The sequence below is a fragment of the Emys orbicularis genome, chromosome 2 (genome assembly GCF_028017835.1).
Source record: "Emys orbicularis isolate rEmyOrb1 chromosome 2, rEmyOrb1.hap1, whole genome shotgun sequence".
In the NCBI taxonomy this organism is placed as follows: Eukaryota; Metazoa; Chordata; order Testudines; family Emydidae; genus Emys; species Emys orbicularis.
In genome coordinates, this window is record NC_088684.1 from 130,670,601 (window position 1) to 130,685,063 (window position 14,463).

Here is a 14,463-nt window from a genome sequence, read left to right on the forward strand (position 1 = left end):
CAGCTACTGACCAATACACAGCACTTATTTTAAAGCAGCAGCTCAGCTTTGAAGAACATCTCCATTTTCTACTACAGAATGTATTTACTGCTTTGTAAGTCACACTTTGGGTCATCACCATGACGTAAGCACTCTCCCACTGGTGGCCTGCTCCATCACTTGAGAGTAGGCTGGAGTTTTCAAAAGGCATCTAAGAGAGTTTGAAATTCAATGAGACTTGGGCCACCAACTCTTTAGGCTCCTTTAAAAATACCATCCCTCGTCATCATCAGGGCTAGCAAACTGCACTGAAATTTTAAACATCTGGGGGCACTCTTTGCTTGGCCACTTGCTGCAGGGATTTTGAGGAAGTTGGGTAAGACAGTCTCTCCAACAGGGATTGGTATTAAAATAAGACAATACATCTCAAGTATTTAAAGCACCGTGCCAGTTTAACACTGCCTCTCCATGCTAATACTGCACACGCATCCCAAAAAGCCCTTTTATTCCAAGCACTGCTGTCCTGCGGTCCAGCTGATGGAGCTCAGCAGGTACGTTCCTTAAAGAGGACAGCAAATTTTTAACTCTGGAGTACCTTTCCTGTTCAAGTATTTGGCTCTGAACAAATAACAGTCAGTTTTGGGGGTCGAGGTCCATGTGTGCTAGACACAGACTAGTAGCATTTTGCTTTGACAACACTGCCTTGTGTCACCATGGCTACTCCCTAGATCTGAGTTGGGGTCCCCTAAGGCTGTTCTTGATTCAGCACAGGTGTCACTGTAGAATTATGAGGCCTTTCACACTTGAGCTATGTCTTCACTGACAAACAATCTGTGTTTTTACCATGGCAGCAGCAACCCTGATGTCAAAACATACTGGAGACAAGGCGCTGCAGTTTTACCATGAAGTAAACTAGGTGAAATCCATCGCAAACAAAGGATATAGGGTCCAGCCTCCCTAGGTACTTTGCAGTAAAAGCTACAGGTGCCTTGTCTCCACTTGGTTATCTCACTATAAAATCCTAAAGCATGTCAGTTCTCATTAAAACAAAGAAGCCTTTTTGTCAGTGAAGAAAAAACTTTGAGTTTTACTTACTAGTAGATTCCTGCACCAGTCCTGCTGTTCACTGACTGTTCAGTGCACTCTGCACTGTACAGACAGAGAAGGACAGGGAGCTCTGTCTATATTACATTTATGCAGTACAGTTCAGACATTTTTGACACAAGAAGGGGGTGGGGGGTAAACTTACCCATGGTGCAGCTTTGTGCTTCTCTCTAGTGGATCATTGTTGAAAGGGTTGACAAAAAGGAGGACACTCTTACTATGAGATACGTAGCTCTGCCTTGCAAACCCAGAGAGGAACTGTACCCTATGTTTAATGATGGATACTTCACTGAGAAGAGAGACACAAACCTAAACCACCCCCAGTTTTTAAACACAGAGTTTATCCAAGTCTGTTTTGTCCACACAACATGATACTCTGCATGTCTTTGGCCTTTTTAAAGTGCTCTCAGACAGACGGGTTCTTGCCTCTCTGTACAATGGCAACTAGTTAATCGCTAAATTAAACTTTGGCTTCCATGGCCCGGCCCAGCCCATCTTGTACTCCTCTCAGTGTGTTGACAGGGTCTGGCTTCAGGTACAGAACAGCTGAATATATCTCTTTGTGTATGTCAGAGAACAACTGACTGACTGCAGTTGGCTCGGTCCCTCGTGGGAGAAGAGATCTGAATGTGAGGGACTAATCTCAGAACCAGGACTCCAGTCCCCCACAAGGCAACACGTCAAGCTACCACTAGACTGACAGGCCAATCCAAATCACATTTGTGATACTGCAATTAATAATAAAATCTAGCTCATATATAGCACCTCTCATCAGCAGATCTCAAAGCCCTTTCAAAAGAGGTCAGTATCATTATCCCCATTCTACAAATAAGGAAACTGAGGCACAGAGAATTGAAGTGACTTGCTCAAGGTCACCCAGCAGGCTAGTGGCAGAGCAAGGAATAGAACCAGGTGTCTCAAGTCTCAATTCAGAGGTTTTAAACATCACCAGAATCCCATCTTATTCTACAATAATACTTGCATCTGAAGAAGTGAGGTTCTTACCCACGAAAGCTTATGCTCCCAATACTTCTGTTAGTCTCAAAGGTGCCACAAGACCCTCTGTTGCTTTTTACAATAATATTGTATCCTGGAAGCTAACTCTCCACTGTACTGTGATCTTGTGAACGAAGTGCTGGTTAAATTTGCCATCAGTAAGGCCCTACATAACTCCAGCCCTGGCTATGTATCTGACCTAGCTTTGTCTATTAGCACCCCTCACCCTCTCTGCTGTCAGCAATGCCAATCTAGATACCCCATTCATCTACTTTTCCCCACAGACTCCTCCGTGCATTCTTTTACTTCTCTCCCTAAGCAAGGGACACCCTCCCAGCTCCAATCCACCAAGCCATCCTCTCAGATCTCTCCTTAAGACTCAGTTTTTCTCCAATGCTCATGAGAGGGGACCCAATAAATCAGCAGTATATTTATCCGTTTATAAAGTCTTCAAATGTGCACACATCTAAACTGAGCCACCACATGATCATAATACAGCAGCCTTTATGGAAATACTGCTATGCTTCCTCATCCCCTCCTCTTTTCCTATTTTTACCTGCTTGCTCATGTCTAGATGTATTGGCTTTAAGCTCTCTCTTTTTGTTTCCGCAAGGCACCTCGCACACCTTTGGGCACAGTTACAAAACTAAAACTAACAGTGATCTACAGAGGTACCGAAAAACAAGCCTGCACAAAAGAAGACCCGCTTTTCCTATCTTAGGTGGCAAACAGCATCTGGAAGACTCTTCATAGCCCTGAAAAGCTAATCAATTTCCTCACCAACAATTGGGCTTATGCCCAGAATTAGTTTTAAGGACCAGACAGGTTCTGTACTGACACTGCTGCAGTGACAAATAGAGATTGGAACCCCAGGCACTTTTCCACCAACAATATCTCAGCCTGGAAGCAAAAGCAATTAGAGTATTTTCAATTCCGGTCTCCCACACCCTGCTATCCACTCAGAGAGTTTCAAATCACACTAGCAAAGTGTAGTCACTTACAGAGCTACAACACTTCTTGGAAAAAAGGAAGGTGTAGTGCATATACTGCAGTAAAACATTCTTTAGTTACTCTGATTTACTGATTGGAGGATATGCCAGAAGGCTATAACCCCAGCTCACAATAGCCCTTGTTCATAAAGTCTAGAGAGGGTAAAGAGCATCCGACAGTCACATCCTCAGTCAGAAGATAACAGAGGGAAGGGCCGCTTCCTTCCCTGGGATAAGCCACCACAGTCTACACTCTCATAAGTGACAACTCCACACTTGCCACTTCTAGCACTTCCATTTTCAATTGCAGAGAGATTCTTCTTCACATCCTGTCCCAGATTTCTGTAAATCATTACTGTCCACTGTTAAACCGTTTTCATATCCCACACCAAGTGGTGGCTGCATTTGAGTGGTGAGTGAAGGGAACCCCATATACTTTGTGGAACATTTTGGGACTCCTTCAGGATAAAAGATTAAGATTCCATTAAATATGGCAGATTTCACAATAGAGTGGAGGAAGTAAGTAAGTGAGAAATGGAGTACTCTATTGAGGTGGGTCACTTCTTTTATAGGGCAAATGCCGGAAATCCTTCCTCTTATGCCCAAATTTCATTCCTCACCCACAGAAATGTTAGGGTACACTTACCCCATAGGCTAATATATATGTGCGTATTGATGACAGGTATGTACGCACATCAGTCTCTTGTGGTGTACTTGTTAAGTCTGTGGGTACAACATTGAAAGACCCCCTATGCCATTCTCCATTGGTCTAGATAAAAGGTCACAGACATAGGCGTGGGTACTCATCTATAGGTAACAAGATATAGGTCAACTTTACTTTTCTGGGTAAAAGTCTTGATATAGATATGCTAACTTTGCCTTAGCTTAATATACAGGATATGGCCTGTAGGTCTCTTTCATTAAAGTCAAACTTACTTTAATATAAATTATAAACCTATTACAATAAACCAAATACTTAAACTATAAGAAAAGTATGTGTGTGTGTGTATATATATATATATATACATACACACACACACACACAAGCAAGCAGGTTAGTCCTATAGGCTACACTGCTGCACCCCTCCTGCACTCCAACCCCCTGCCCTGAGCCCCCTCCCGAACGCCGCACCCCCTTCTGCACCCCAACCCCCTGCCCTAAGCTCTCAACCCCCTGCCCTGAGCTCCCTGCTGCACCCTGCCCTGAACCCCCTCCTGCACCCCAACCCCTTGCCCTGAGTTCCTTCCTGCACACCGCACCCCCTCCCACACCCCGCGCTCCCTCCCGCACCCCAACCCCCTGCCCCAGCCCTACATTCATGACCCTGCATACAATTTCCCCACCCAGATGTGGCCCTCGGGCCAAAAAGTTTTCCCACCCCTGGTCTAGTCATTTGTACCACACTCCTCATCAAACCTAACCACCTGTTTTGGTCATTCTTTCTTAAGTGTAATTTCAGTTGTGACCACATTCCCAAGCAGAAGAGCAGCTGCACCCATTGCAATTATTTTGTCTCATTAATATTAACCTAATGACTTTTTCAATTAACCGGGCTCCAATTGCCAAGTGGAAGGTGTGGAATCGGAAGTGGGAGGGGAAAGTGAGTCACAAGAGGAACTTTGCAAGTGGTCCACTGTGTGTGCGAGTTTGAGAACCATTAAAATACAGCACACAATCATGTAAGCCCTGTACAGTTTTAAGGCGGCATTTTAAGCAGTTAGGGCCCTTTCTGCTCACGCAAGAGGATCTGTAGATGATAACTAGTATCATATGGCTTCTCCCACCCCAGCCTTTACAACCTGGACACACTTACAGATCTTTCCATGGTTTAATTGCAATCAGAACTACAACACCACATCACATAGTCTGTGTCTACATTAGAGGGATATGCCCTGACTGTGACACATTGCCAGTGACTCCCAACTCCTCCCCAGATCCCTTCAAGTGGTGTTAAAGACCCTAGTATGAACAAAAAGTCAACTGAAGCTTTGCTATGATGGGCAACAAACTAGTAGTTAATACCAGATCGTTTTCCTAGCATAGGTCACACCGACTGTGTGATCCAATGCATTAGTTCAGACTGCTGATAGCCAAGTCAGAGCAATAAAGGCAGGTAAAAAACTCGCCCCACCTCTCTAAACAAAGAGATGAATGGATGCAGAGATTCTGTCACTGAGAGAAGACCCTACTCCTGGCAGCATCCCTGGATCCAGCAGTGCACTGGAAGGACCAGCAATAACTGTACAGCATGACTCAGGCACAGGGCTCCCCTTTTCCTGGAATCTTTTGCCTCTTGCTGCGTGGATTTATTTATTTTATTCTGGGTGTGTATATCACCACCTCTTAAAGGGAGAGAAGAGACTAGACTTTGACACCAGCTGATTTTGCTTGCTCCTTCTCATGGTTATTATGAACTTTACTACACAGAAGACCTCCACTAATACTGCAGCAACTGGGTTTCCCTACTTCAAAGTATTCTACTGAATTTCCAATTCACAATACTGAGCCTTCTGGGAGAAAAAACTTTCACATGGAAGCACATGTAAAAAACAAACAGTGTTGTTCACGTGTGCATTGAACTTGCTGTGGGAGTACCACCAACCCAGGAATTGGCTCATTTACCATAAACTTGAATGACTCAGATACACAATAAGTTAAACCTAGCAACTCAGAAAACATCACAATTAGCAATAATAATGAGTTCTAACCTACTCATGATTATTAAAACACATTTATAAAAAGATACCTATTACTTAAGTACTTAGAAATATAATTAAATAATTACATTGAGTAACAGAAAAGGTGAATTACACAATTCATTTTATGCTCATGCACAATAAGTTGTTCCATGAACAACATTAGAGCATTGGGGGAGAGGGGAAGGGGCGAGACCTTAGAATTTTACTGCATTTGAGGCCTTCTATGGGATTAGAATACAAACAGTATACTTCGCGGCAGAAGCAAGTTTTCATCTTTTATGGCTTTGGGGAAATTAAGATGTTTCAGCTTTGTTTTGAAAATACTGCTTGGGCTCACTTTTATGTATTATTTAGAGATTAATACAAACCCCATCCTCCTTAATGCAAATGCCAAGCTGCGTGTGAGAGCTGTACACAATCTAGGATACAGACCCAGAATGCTGAGAGTTTAACCAGGGTTGTCGAGGAGCCTATGTGTCTACTGGTCTTCAGCAAATGTGCGATCAGGCTAAAGAAATGCATGTAGCATGCAGGACTGTAGTATGTGCGGAACAAGCCTACCTCCAAAGATCTGCCCGTTTCATTTAAAGTCACCAGCTTCTTGCAGGCATACTGATCCCCGAAGCTCACACTTCATAGGCTAGACTGTGCCTAGCACTTACGTAGTGCTGCTCTATTTTCAAAGCACTTTAGAAACAAGTCAGGTTCTCCCCGTGCCAGAAAGAGATTCCTCACTGTCCCCTGCCTTCAAACTTTAATTTTTTTATCCTAGACCAGAAATCTTGGGAGTCTTCTCTGACCCTAAACTTTCTTATTTCTTGCAGCATTTTCCCTCCAGGCCAATGGGAGCTGCTGGAAGGCCTGGAGCAGCGAACCGCGACCAGTGGAGCCGTGATCGGCCGGACCTGCGAACGCGGCAGGTAAACAAACCGGCCCGGCCCGCCAGGGGCTTTCCCTACACAAGCGGCATCCCAAGTTTGGGAAACACTGGTCTAGACTGTTACCATGCCTGCTTCTGGCCTTTCTTAATTCCTACGCTAATGTCCAGAAAGCACCAGATGACTACTCTCTTGTACAGGAAGTGTGATTCTTTGCCATCTTCACTGGCTTCCAAGCCATCTCTGAATCCAATTTTTTTTTAAGTTTTCTTCCTGGTTTTCATAACATACCAAGTACCTGCTCCACTGTCTCTGACCTTAGACAGTCACTCTCCAAGCTCCCTAATCTTAGACTCTCCTCTCCCCCAACCCCATCATACTAGTATCTCAAACAAATTAAGTATGGTGGCCATTTTTGGTTACCAAAACAAACTAGACTTCATACAAGTTGAACCACAAGAGAGGATATACACCAGGGGTCGGCAACGTTTGGCACGCAGCTCGCCAGGGTAAGCACCCTGGCGGGCCGGGCCAGTTTATTTACCTGCTGACGTGGCAGGTTCGGCCGATCGCGGCCCCCACTGGCCGCGGTTCGCCGTCCCGGGCAAATGGGGGCGGCGAGAAGCGGCGCGGGATGTGCTGGCCGCAGCTTCCTGCCGCCCCCATTGGCCCGGGACGGCGAACCGCGGCCAGTGGGGGCCGCGATCGGCCGAACCTGCTGCGTCAGCAGGTAAATAAACTGGCCTGGCCCGGCCCGCCAGGGTGCTTACCCTGGCAAGCTGCGTGCCAAACGTTGCCAACCCCTGATATACACCAAGATATTTAATGTTAACCACATAACTCAAGGTCCCATAAAGCTCAGGTAAAGCCAGCAGTTATGTTTCTCCAGTGTTAAGCTACCATAAAGTAAATTTTCAAAAGTTCTTTTTTTTTTTAAATAAGCACTGAAAGAACCAATTCTCACTATTTTTAAGTTTATTCTTCCACCTTTTATTCCACTACAGGGGAAAACAACCTCCTATCCCCTGACTTTTCTGCTGAGTTCTGTCCTCATCTGTGTTGCTGAGACGGAGGGAGCTCTCTAAGGCAGCTCAGCAATTTTCATGTGTTAAACAAGAGAATTCTCATAACTGAAGATTGCAACTGCCAGGAAAATTCAGAGCATAAATGTTGAGATGTGCTTTGAAAATAACTTTTTTAATTGATAAAATATGTAGTTAGAAAGTCAGAATTGGTATAAGACTCCAAATATCAGGGAAAAAACTAAACCCTGAAAGTCAGAAACTCTAGTAAGCATGAGGCATAGCTCCTCTCCCACGCAATGTTAGAACATTTTACTACTATATTAGACTAATATTTGATCTTTCTAGGGGTACAGGTAGGGAAAATAATGCCCAACATACATAACTGATGGCATTTACTAATGTACATCTTTTTGTGATAATGGCTTCCTCAGTGACTGATCATCAGTTTCCGAGTGACGCTCCAACTTCCGTCTATTTATTTGGGTGTGTTCAAAATAATCACATTATAGGTGGAAGAAACCATTCATGGTGACCTGATATAATAAAATAAGTAGTTCCTGGCTTTCAATTTCCCCTGAAGTCTTCAGTGTTTCTCCCCTCTTATTTATAATGAGGTCTGAGCCACAGGAAAGCTATTATCTTCCTCTGTTGACACGTAGATGATGACTAGTTGAACTGAACTCTTAGAAGATAATTAGTAGTCACACAAACATTTGATAGAAACACTTCTGTGGTGGACAGTATTTTCCACAACTGCAGGCAGGAACTGAGTTGTTAGCCCTCACAAGAAGAACTGACCATTCTAACATTAGAAACAAATATTCAAAAGACACATCATTTAAGACTGTTCCTGATTGCTCTTTTACTGGTGCTGCTCAGTCTGTTCAAAACTCTCCACTTCTGAGCCATTACCTCTTCATCTCTACCAGAGCTTAAATTCTTATAGATTATTTCCTGGAGCCCCCCCATGCTCTGCAACATGCTATAAAAACTCCAGGGGGGTTGCAAATATTTACTGGAGCTCCACTCTGGACAGCTGCAGCTGAATTTAAGCCCTGATCTCTACCATTAAAGTCTCCCTCTTCACTTCAGCCTACAGCTCCAAACCCCTCTCCTCCTTACATCCTTTAGTGTCGTCCCCCTCGACCTCCCCCCAGCTGTATCCTGAAAGAACATCTGCACTTTTAGGGCTTTAAGTGTGAACCGTCTCTTCTTTTTGCCACTAAGCCATCTTCCTATCTCACTCACCTAGATGGGGGTCCTGCCCACCTCTGACATGCTGTTGCTATTCTGAGGGTACACCAAACCAACACTTACTCAGTCTTCTGCACTAGGATTCAGTCTACCCCAAACAGCTTACAACCTACCCTGAAAACATAGCAAGTGAAAGAAACAGACACAGGAGGAATGAGACAGGGAAGGGGAAAGATAACAGCAACATAATCATGTGACTCACAGATATACTGCTACACTCCAAACCCGTCTCCTGCCCAAACTAAAAATCTTGGCCTCTCTCTCTAACATCTCCTCATGGTTGTGTAGCTGTCAGCTCAAGCTTAATATGGCTAAAAGCTCCTAATCTTCCCCACAAGCCCTCCCTACTACCTCCTTTCTTTATAGTGACAGAGTGGTGCTGTCCAGTTAAGGCCCATCATTTGGGCATCATCTTTGACTAGGACTTCTCTCTAGGTCCTCCAGGCTATTAATCTGGCCAATTCTTTCTGCAGAACATCTCTAAGAAATGGCCTTTCTTATCTACCCATATAACTCGCATCAGCTCATGTCTTGATTACTGCAACATCCTTCTCTCTGGCCTTGACAAATGCAATCTTGCCCCGTTCATATCCATTCAGAATGCTGCTGCAAAAATCATTCTCCTAGCCCATTGCTTTGACTGTCACCCTTCTTTTTGCATCCCTCTGCAGTGCTTGCTTCACCCCCGCAATCACATTAAACACCAGCACCTTGTGTCTTCACTTTCAAGGCCCTTTGTGGCCTAACCACATCCTACCTATCATCTCTCATTCGCCACTAGATGTCGATTCCCATCTTCTATCGTTCCACAATGCCAGCCTCCATCACCCACTTGTTAAATTTTCACACAATCACCTTTGTGCTTTCTTCCATGCTGCCCCTCATGCTTGAACGAGGTCTCCATAAATGTCTGCAAAACTAACTCATTATCCTCCTGGAAACTCCTTTGCTGTGATGCCTACAAAAACTTGACAACAGTTAGGTTAATAGTGTGCTGAGACCACAGCCTATTCCATGCTCAATACTGTCTTACTGTTTTCTGTACTCCCCCATCTGTCTGTATCCATCTACTGCCTATTGTCTTATACTTAAATTGTATAAGGATCTATACTTGGGTAGGGACCATCTTTTTATCCTGTTTCTAAGGGATCTAATACAATGGGATCCTAGTCCATGACTAGGGCCCCTAGGCGCTATGGTAATGCAAATAATTAATTAAAATGTGGTTTTTCAGCACACAGCATCAATGTCATAGCTTCAGATAACACCAATCAATAAATATGCCAGGAAACTCTAGCTAAGAACCTCTTCGTTTACGATAAACAGAGGAATCCAAGAGAAAGGGTAGGGCAGGGTAATGTCCTTCCACTACAGGGAGACAATAGATGACAGACTTCAGACATTTCAGCCCATAGCATGTGCACAACAGGAAAATCAGCATTATAGGAGCACACTAAACAAGGGATGTCAGAGAACAGAAGATCAATTCCCTATCCAGGGGACAGGGGAGTTTAGATGCACACAGGAAAGTTGCATAGCCACCCCTACTCCTGTGTTTTTGAGATATAAGCACCGAGGGAACCCCTCCCTATCTTCAAATATTTTGGGGTGAGGCATTAGCAGTCTGTATAAGACAGCTCCTCAACCACCCCATTTTTGGAGGGGATTTATGCACATGGTACCTTTCTAGGTTTGAGAGGGTTACACTTTGTGCTTTTTTAGGTGGTTCTATATATAGGGTCCCCTAGCTGGCGGGAGATAGGGGGCTGTCCATAAAGATTACCACAACATCCCATTCTTGGGGGGTCTGTGTAGACAACACCCCCCAAGTTTGTGATGCGGGTTGATACACAGAATGCCCTATAATCCCGTTGTAGTAAAGAGTACATATGACACCTTCTGGGTTTGTAATGGCGGTTGCAGGGGTGAGTACACAGGGTGCCCTCACCTCTACAGTTTCATGGAAGTCTGTACAAAACACACAGCATCACCCATGTTTAGTTGGAGGGTGAGGGGATCTACATACAGAATGCCCTTCATGAGTCTGGAAGATCCTCTTTACCACACACTGGGGTTTCTGAGGGACAGAAGTGAATACAAGGTGTTCACATCACATCCTGAGTCTAGACAGACATCCCCAATTAGGCACTCTCCCTCTCAGAGGGTTTGGGGATTGGCAGTCTGGGCGCCCCATGGTTTCAGGGAGTCTATTCAGGGCACTCTCCCTTGCCTCAGGTTTTAGGGATCCCTATGTGAGGAGCTTCCTGGATTTGGAGGCTGCTGCATTGTGCATATCCCCTTATGAGAGGCTTTCAGGGATGCATATGCAGGGAGTGGGTAGGAGGGCATGCCTGTACAAAGTGCCCCCCTTGCCCAGGGTTTTTGGGCAGCTGTGACCCAGGAGTCCCCATGGTAGGTGTGCTTCTATCACAGAAAGCTCTCCCTTGACCAAAGTTTTAGATGTCTACATGAAGTTCGGGGGGGGGGGGTTGCTTTGCTCCCCTAGCCAGAGATAGGGGAGTGCCTCTGTGGCATTCTGATAAAGAGTGCTCCCCTAGCTGAGGATTTAGAGGTCTGGATACCAGGGTTTCCCTGAAGCGGGGAACTCCTGTCACTGGGGTCTCCCCTTTGCCTGAAGTCTGCATGCCGAAAGCACCTCCCGGTGTATCAATTCAGTTCAATTTTATTAGACCACATATGACATTATGTCTTTTGCAAATACAAAAAAAAAATATGCAAACTAAAAAGGTGACATCCATGTCATACTACTAAAATATCAATCAGAACTCAATAAAAACTCTCTTCTTCAGCACAATGCTAAAAGGGCAAAAAATTGCCACCTATTTAATTACTAACAGGGACTAAAATACTAAAAACGTTATCTTTTGAGATGGGGATAAAGATTCTTTTTCAGACAGAAGAGGTAAAACCCAGCATACTCTCAAAAGTCAGAAAACTCTACAATCCAGAAGATAATGAGGTAGATCAGCAGTTCTCAAACTGTAGGTTGCAACCCTGTTTTAATGGGGTCGCCAGGGCTGGCATTAGACTTGCTGGGGCCCGGGGTTAAAGCTGAAGCACAAGGGTCACGGGGCTCAGATTGCAAGCCCCCCACCCCGGGCTGAAGCCCTTGGGCTTTGGCTCTCCCCCTCTCCCCCTCCATCCACACCCACCCAGGGTGGTGGAGCTTTGGCTTTGACCCCTGCGCCCGGGGCGGCGCGGCTCGGGCAGGCTTAGGCTTCCCTCTGGAGTCGCGAACTAATTTTGGTTGTCAGAAGGGGGTCGTGGTGCAATGAAGTTTGAGAACCCTGAGGCTGATCTTCCAACACTCCAGGTTTCCATGGGCAAAAACAGAGATGTGAAGGATCTTTTCCATATCTGCCTTTAAAGAAACCAGTTTCCCTGGTTTGGAAACTTAACTGAGTACATGCCTTACATAAATGAGATTTTGATAACTCATTCAAATTCGGTTCAACAACAAGGGCCATTTTCAAAGCAGATAACCAAATGCAAATTTGTAATCATGAATCACAGCTAGATCTTTTTGTTAGGTACATCCCAAAGGCCTCCCCTTTGTCCAAGCTCCTGGGGTCCCCACATTTATTCCGAGAGCTCTCTGGGCTCGGGGCCCTGCTGCCCAGGGTGCACCCCATGCCAAAGGCCGTAGTGCACTCCCCGAATCCAGGACCTCTATGATGTGCTCTAATCCCTGGGAAGAAGAGGTAGGGGCAGACGGCTGTCACAGGGCGCTGCCCCTTACACAAGGTTTTGGGGACCATGTGCTCACACAGCCTCATGAGCTCTGTGGGGTCCTGTACAGAGCACTTCCCTTCCCTGAAGTTTGGGGTCTGTGCTGGGACCCCCTGGATTCAGGACCTCTCTGTGCTGGGAGCCCTGGGAAATGGGGGGCTGCTGTCCCCCAGTACTGCCCTTCACACGGGCTGGGGACTCTAGGCTGGGACCCCCCAGGTTCGGGACTCCTGTGTGCGGGAAGCCCGGGGGCGCTTCCAGGGGCCCCTGCCAGCCCCACCGCGGGTCCTTCCCCGCAGCCCCCCGGAGCCGCACTCACCTGGCCGCTCCGCCGGCAGGCCCGGCCTCGCGAGGAGCAGGAGGAAGAGGCAGCTCCCCGCGGCCCGGGCCCAGGCCATCCCCGTCCCCATCCCCGGCTCCAGCTCGGGCGGCCGCTCGGCGTCCTATGGAGCCTGCGCGGCGCGGCCTCCTCAGCCCAGTGCCAGCCCCGGCCCCGGCGCGGGCCGCCTCCTCCCGCCGGCCGGGGGTGGAGCTGGGGCGGGGGCACCCCAGGGCAGGGATCCGGGCCGCCCAGCACAAGGACCTGGGGACACGCTGGGGGAGGGGGCACAAGGACCTGGGGCAGGGACACCCCAGGGGCACAGGGGCTGGAATTGGGGGGGCTGCTGCCCCCGGGCTGGAAGCGGTTTCCATCACACACAGGGTTTACAGTTGGGTTCAATGGCTCTCAGCCCCCTGCCCAGGGGCAGGGATCCACGGGGGGGCAGGCACAAGGAGCTGGGGTGGGGACACCCCAGGGGCAGGGATCGCGGGGAAAGGAATAGGCACAAGGAGCTGGCACAGGGGACACCCCAGGGGCAGAAATAGGGTGACCAGACAGCAAGTATGAAAAATCGGGACAGGGGGTTGGGGGTCCTGTTGGTATCTATATAAGAAAAAGCCCCAAATATCCGGACTTGTCCCTATAAAATCCGGATATCTGGTCACCCCAGGCGGAAATCCAGGGGTGGGGGAGGCACAAGGAGCTGGGGAAAGGTACATCCTGGGGGCAGGGTGGATTACACTTGGTAATTTCAGAAACAAATTCACAAATAAGTGTTGCACATTTACCTGTGTATCTGTATAGCTGAAATTCAGACAAGTGAACTCCAGATAAGAGAAAAATCAAAGAAACTAAACTAACTCTCAAAGTGTCAGGAAATTTCATCCAAAATTAAATCGAGGCTCCTTGCTCACCTCTGCAAAACAACACATACAACAAAGGGTGTGCTCGACACAGGTAGAAGAACTCTTCATGGAATGAGTCTTCCTATGGCTCAGACTTTGGTATTATAACAAAACAAAAATCCAGGGATATGAGAAAAGCGTTGAAGATGAAGACTTTGGGGGAAATTAGTAAATATGAAACTAGGACATGTTTAATTTCTGGGTTCTGAGATTTAAATACAGGTTATCTGATGCCCTCGAGTAAACAAGGGCGAGAGTCAGAAGCTGGAAATGTCTCAGGGAAGTGACGTTATGAAGAAAATATGTATGTTAATAAAAGTGCAATGTGCATGTTGGACATATCATTCCCCCCACCCCACAGGAAATCATAGCTGGTGATAATATGGAACTAAACCACATGACATAGTGACTCCTCTACACAGGCAGTTTTTACCATGCCATAAAAAGGGAGCTAGTATGTTTGCTAGCTTTCCTTGACCTTATGTAAGACCCTGACTAACATCTCTTATTTGTTATGTTTTCTCCCAAAGTGGATTCTATACTTGATTTATTCAGGGGATA

At 46.4% G+C, this 14,463-nt stretch overlaps 1 protein-coding gene across 1 annotated transcript in view; it reads right to left on the minus strand.

Moving 5' to 3' along the window:
* Positions 1-13,085, minus strand: part of ADAM9 (ADAM metallopeptidase domain 9) — a 51,997-nt gene extending 38,912 nt beyond the window's left edge. The window contains exon 1 of the mRNA XM_065398223.1: positions 12,995-13,085. Within this exon, the coding sequence (XP_065254295.1) occupies positions 12,995-13,085 (91 nt within the window). The remainder of the gene's footprint in view (positions 1-12,994) is intronic.
* Positions 13,086-14,463: the final 1,378 nt, after the last annotated feature.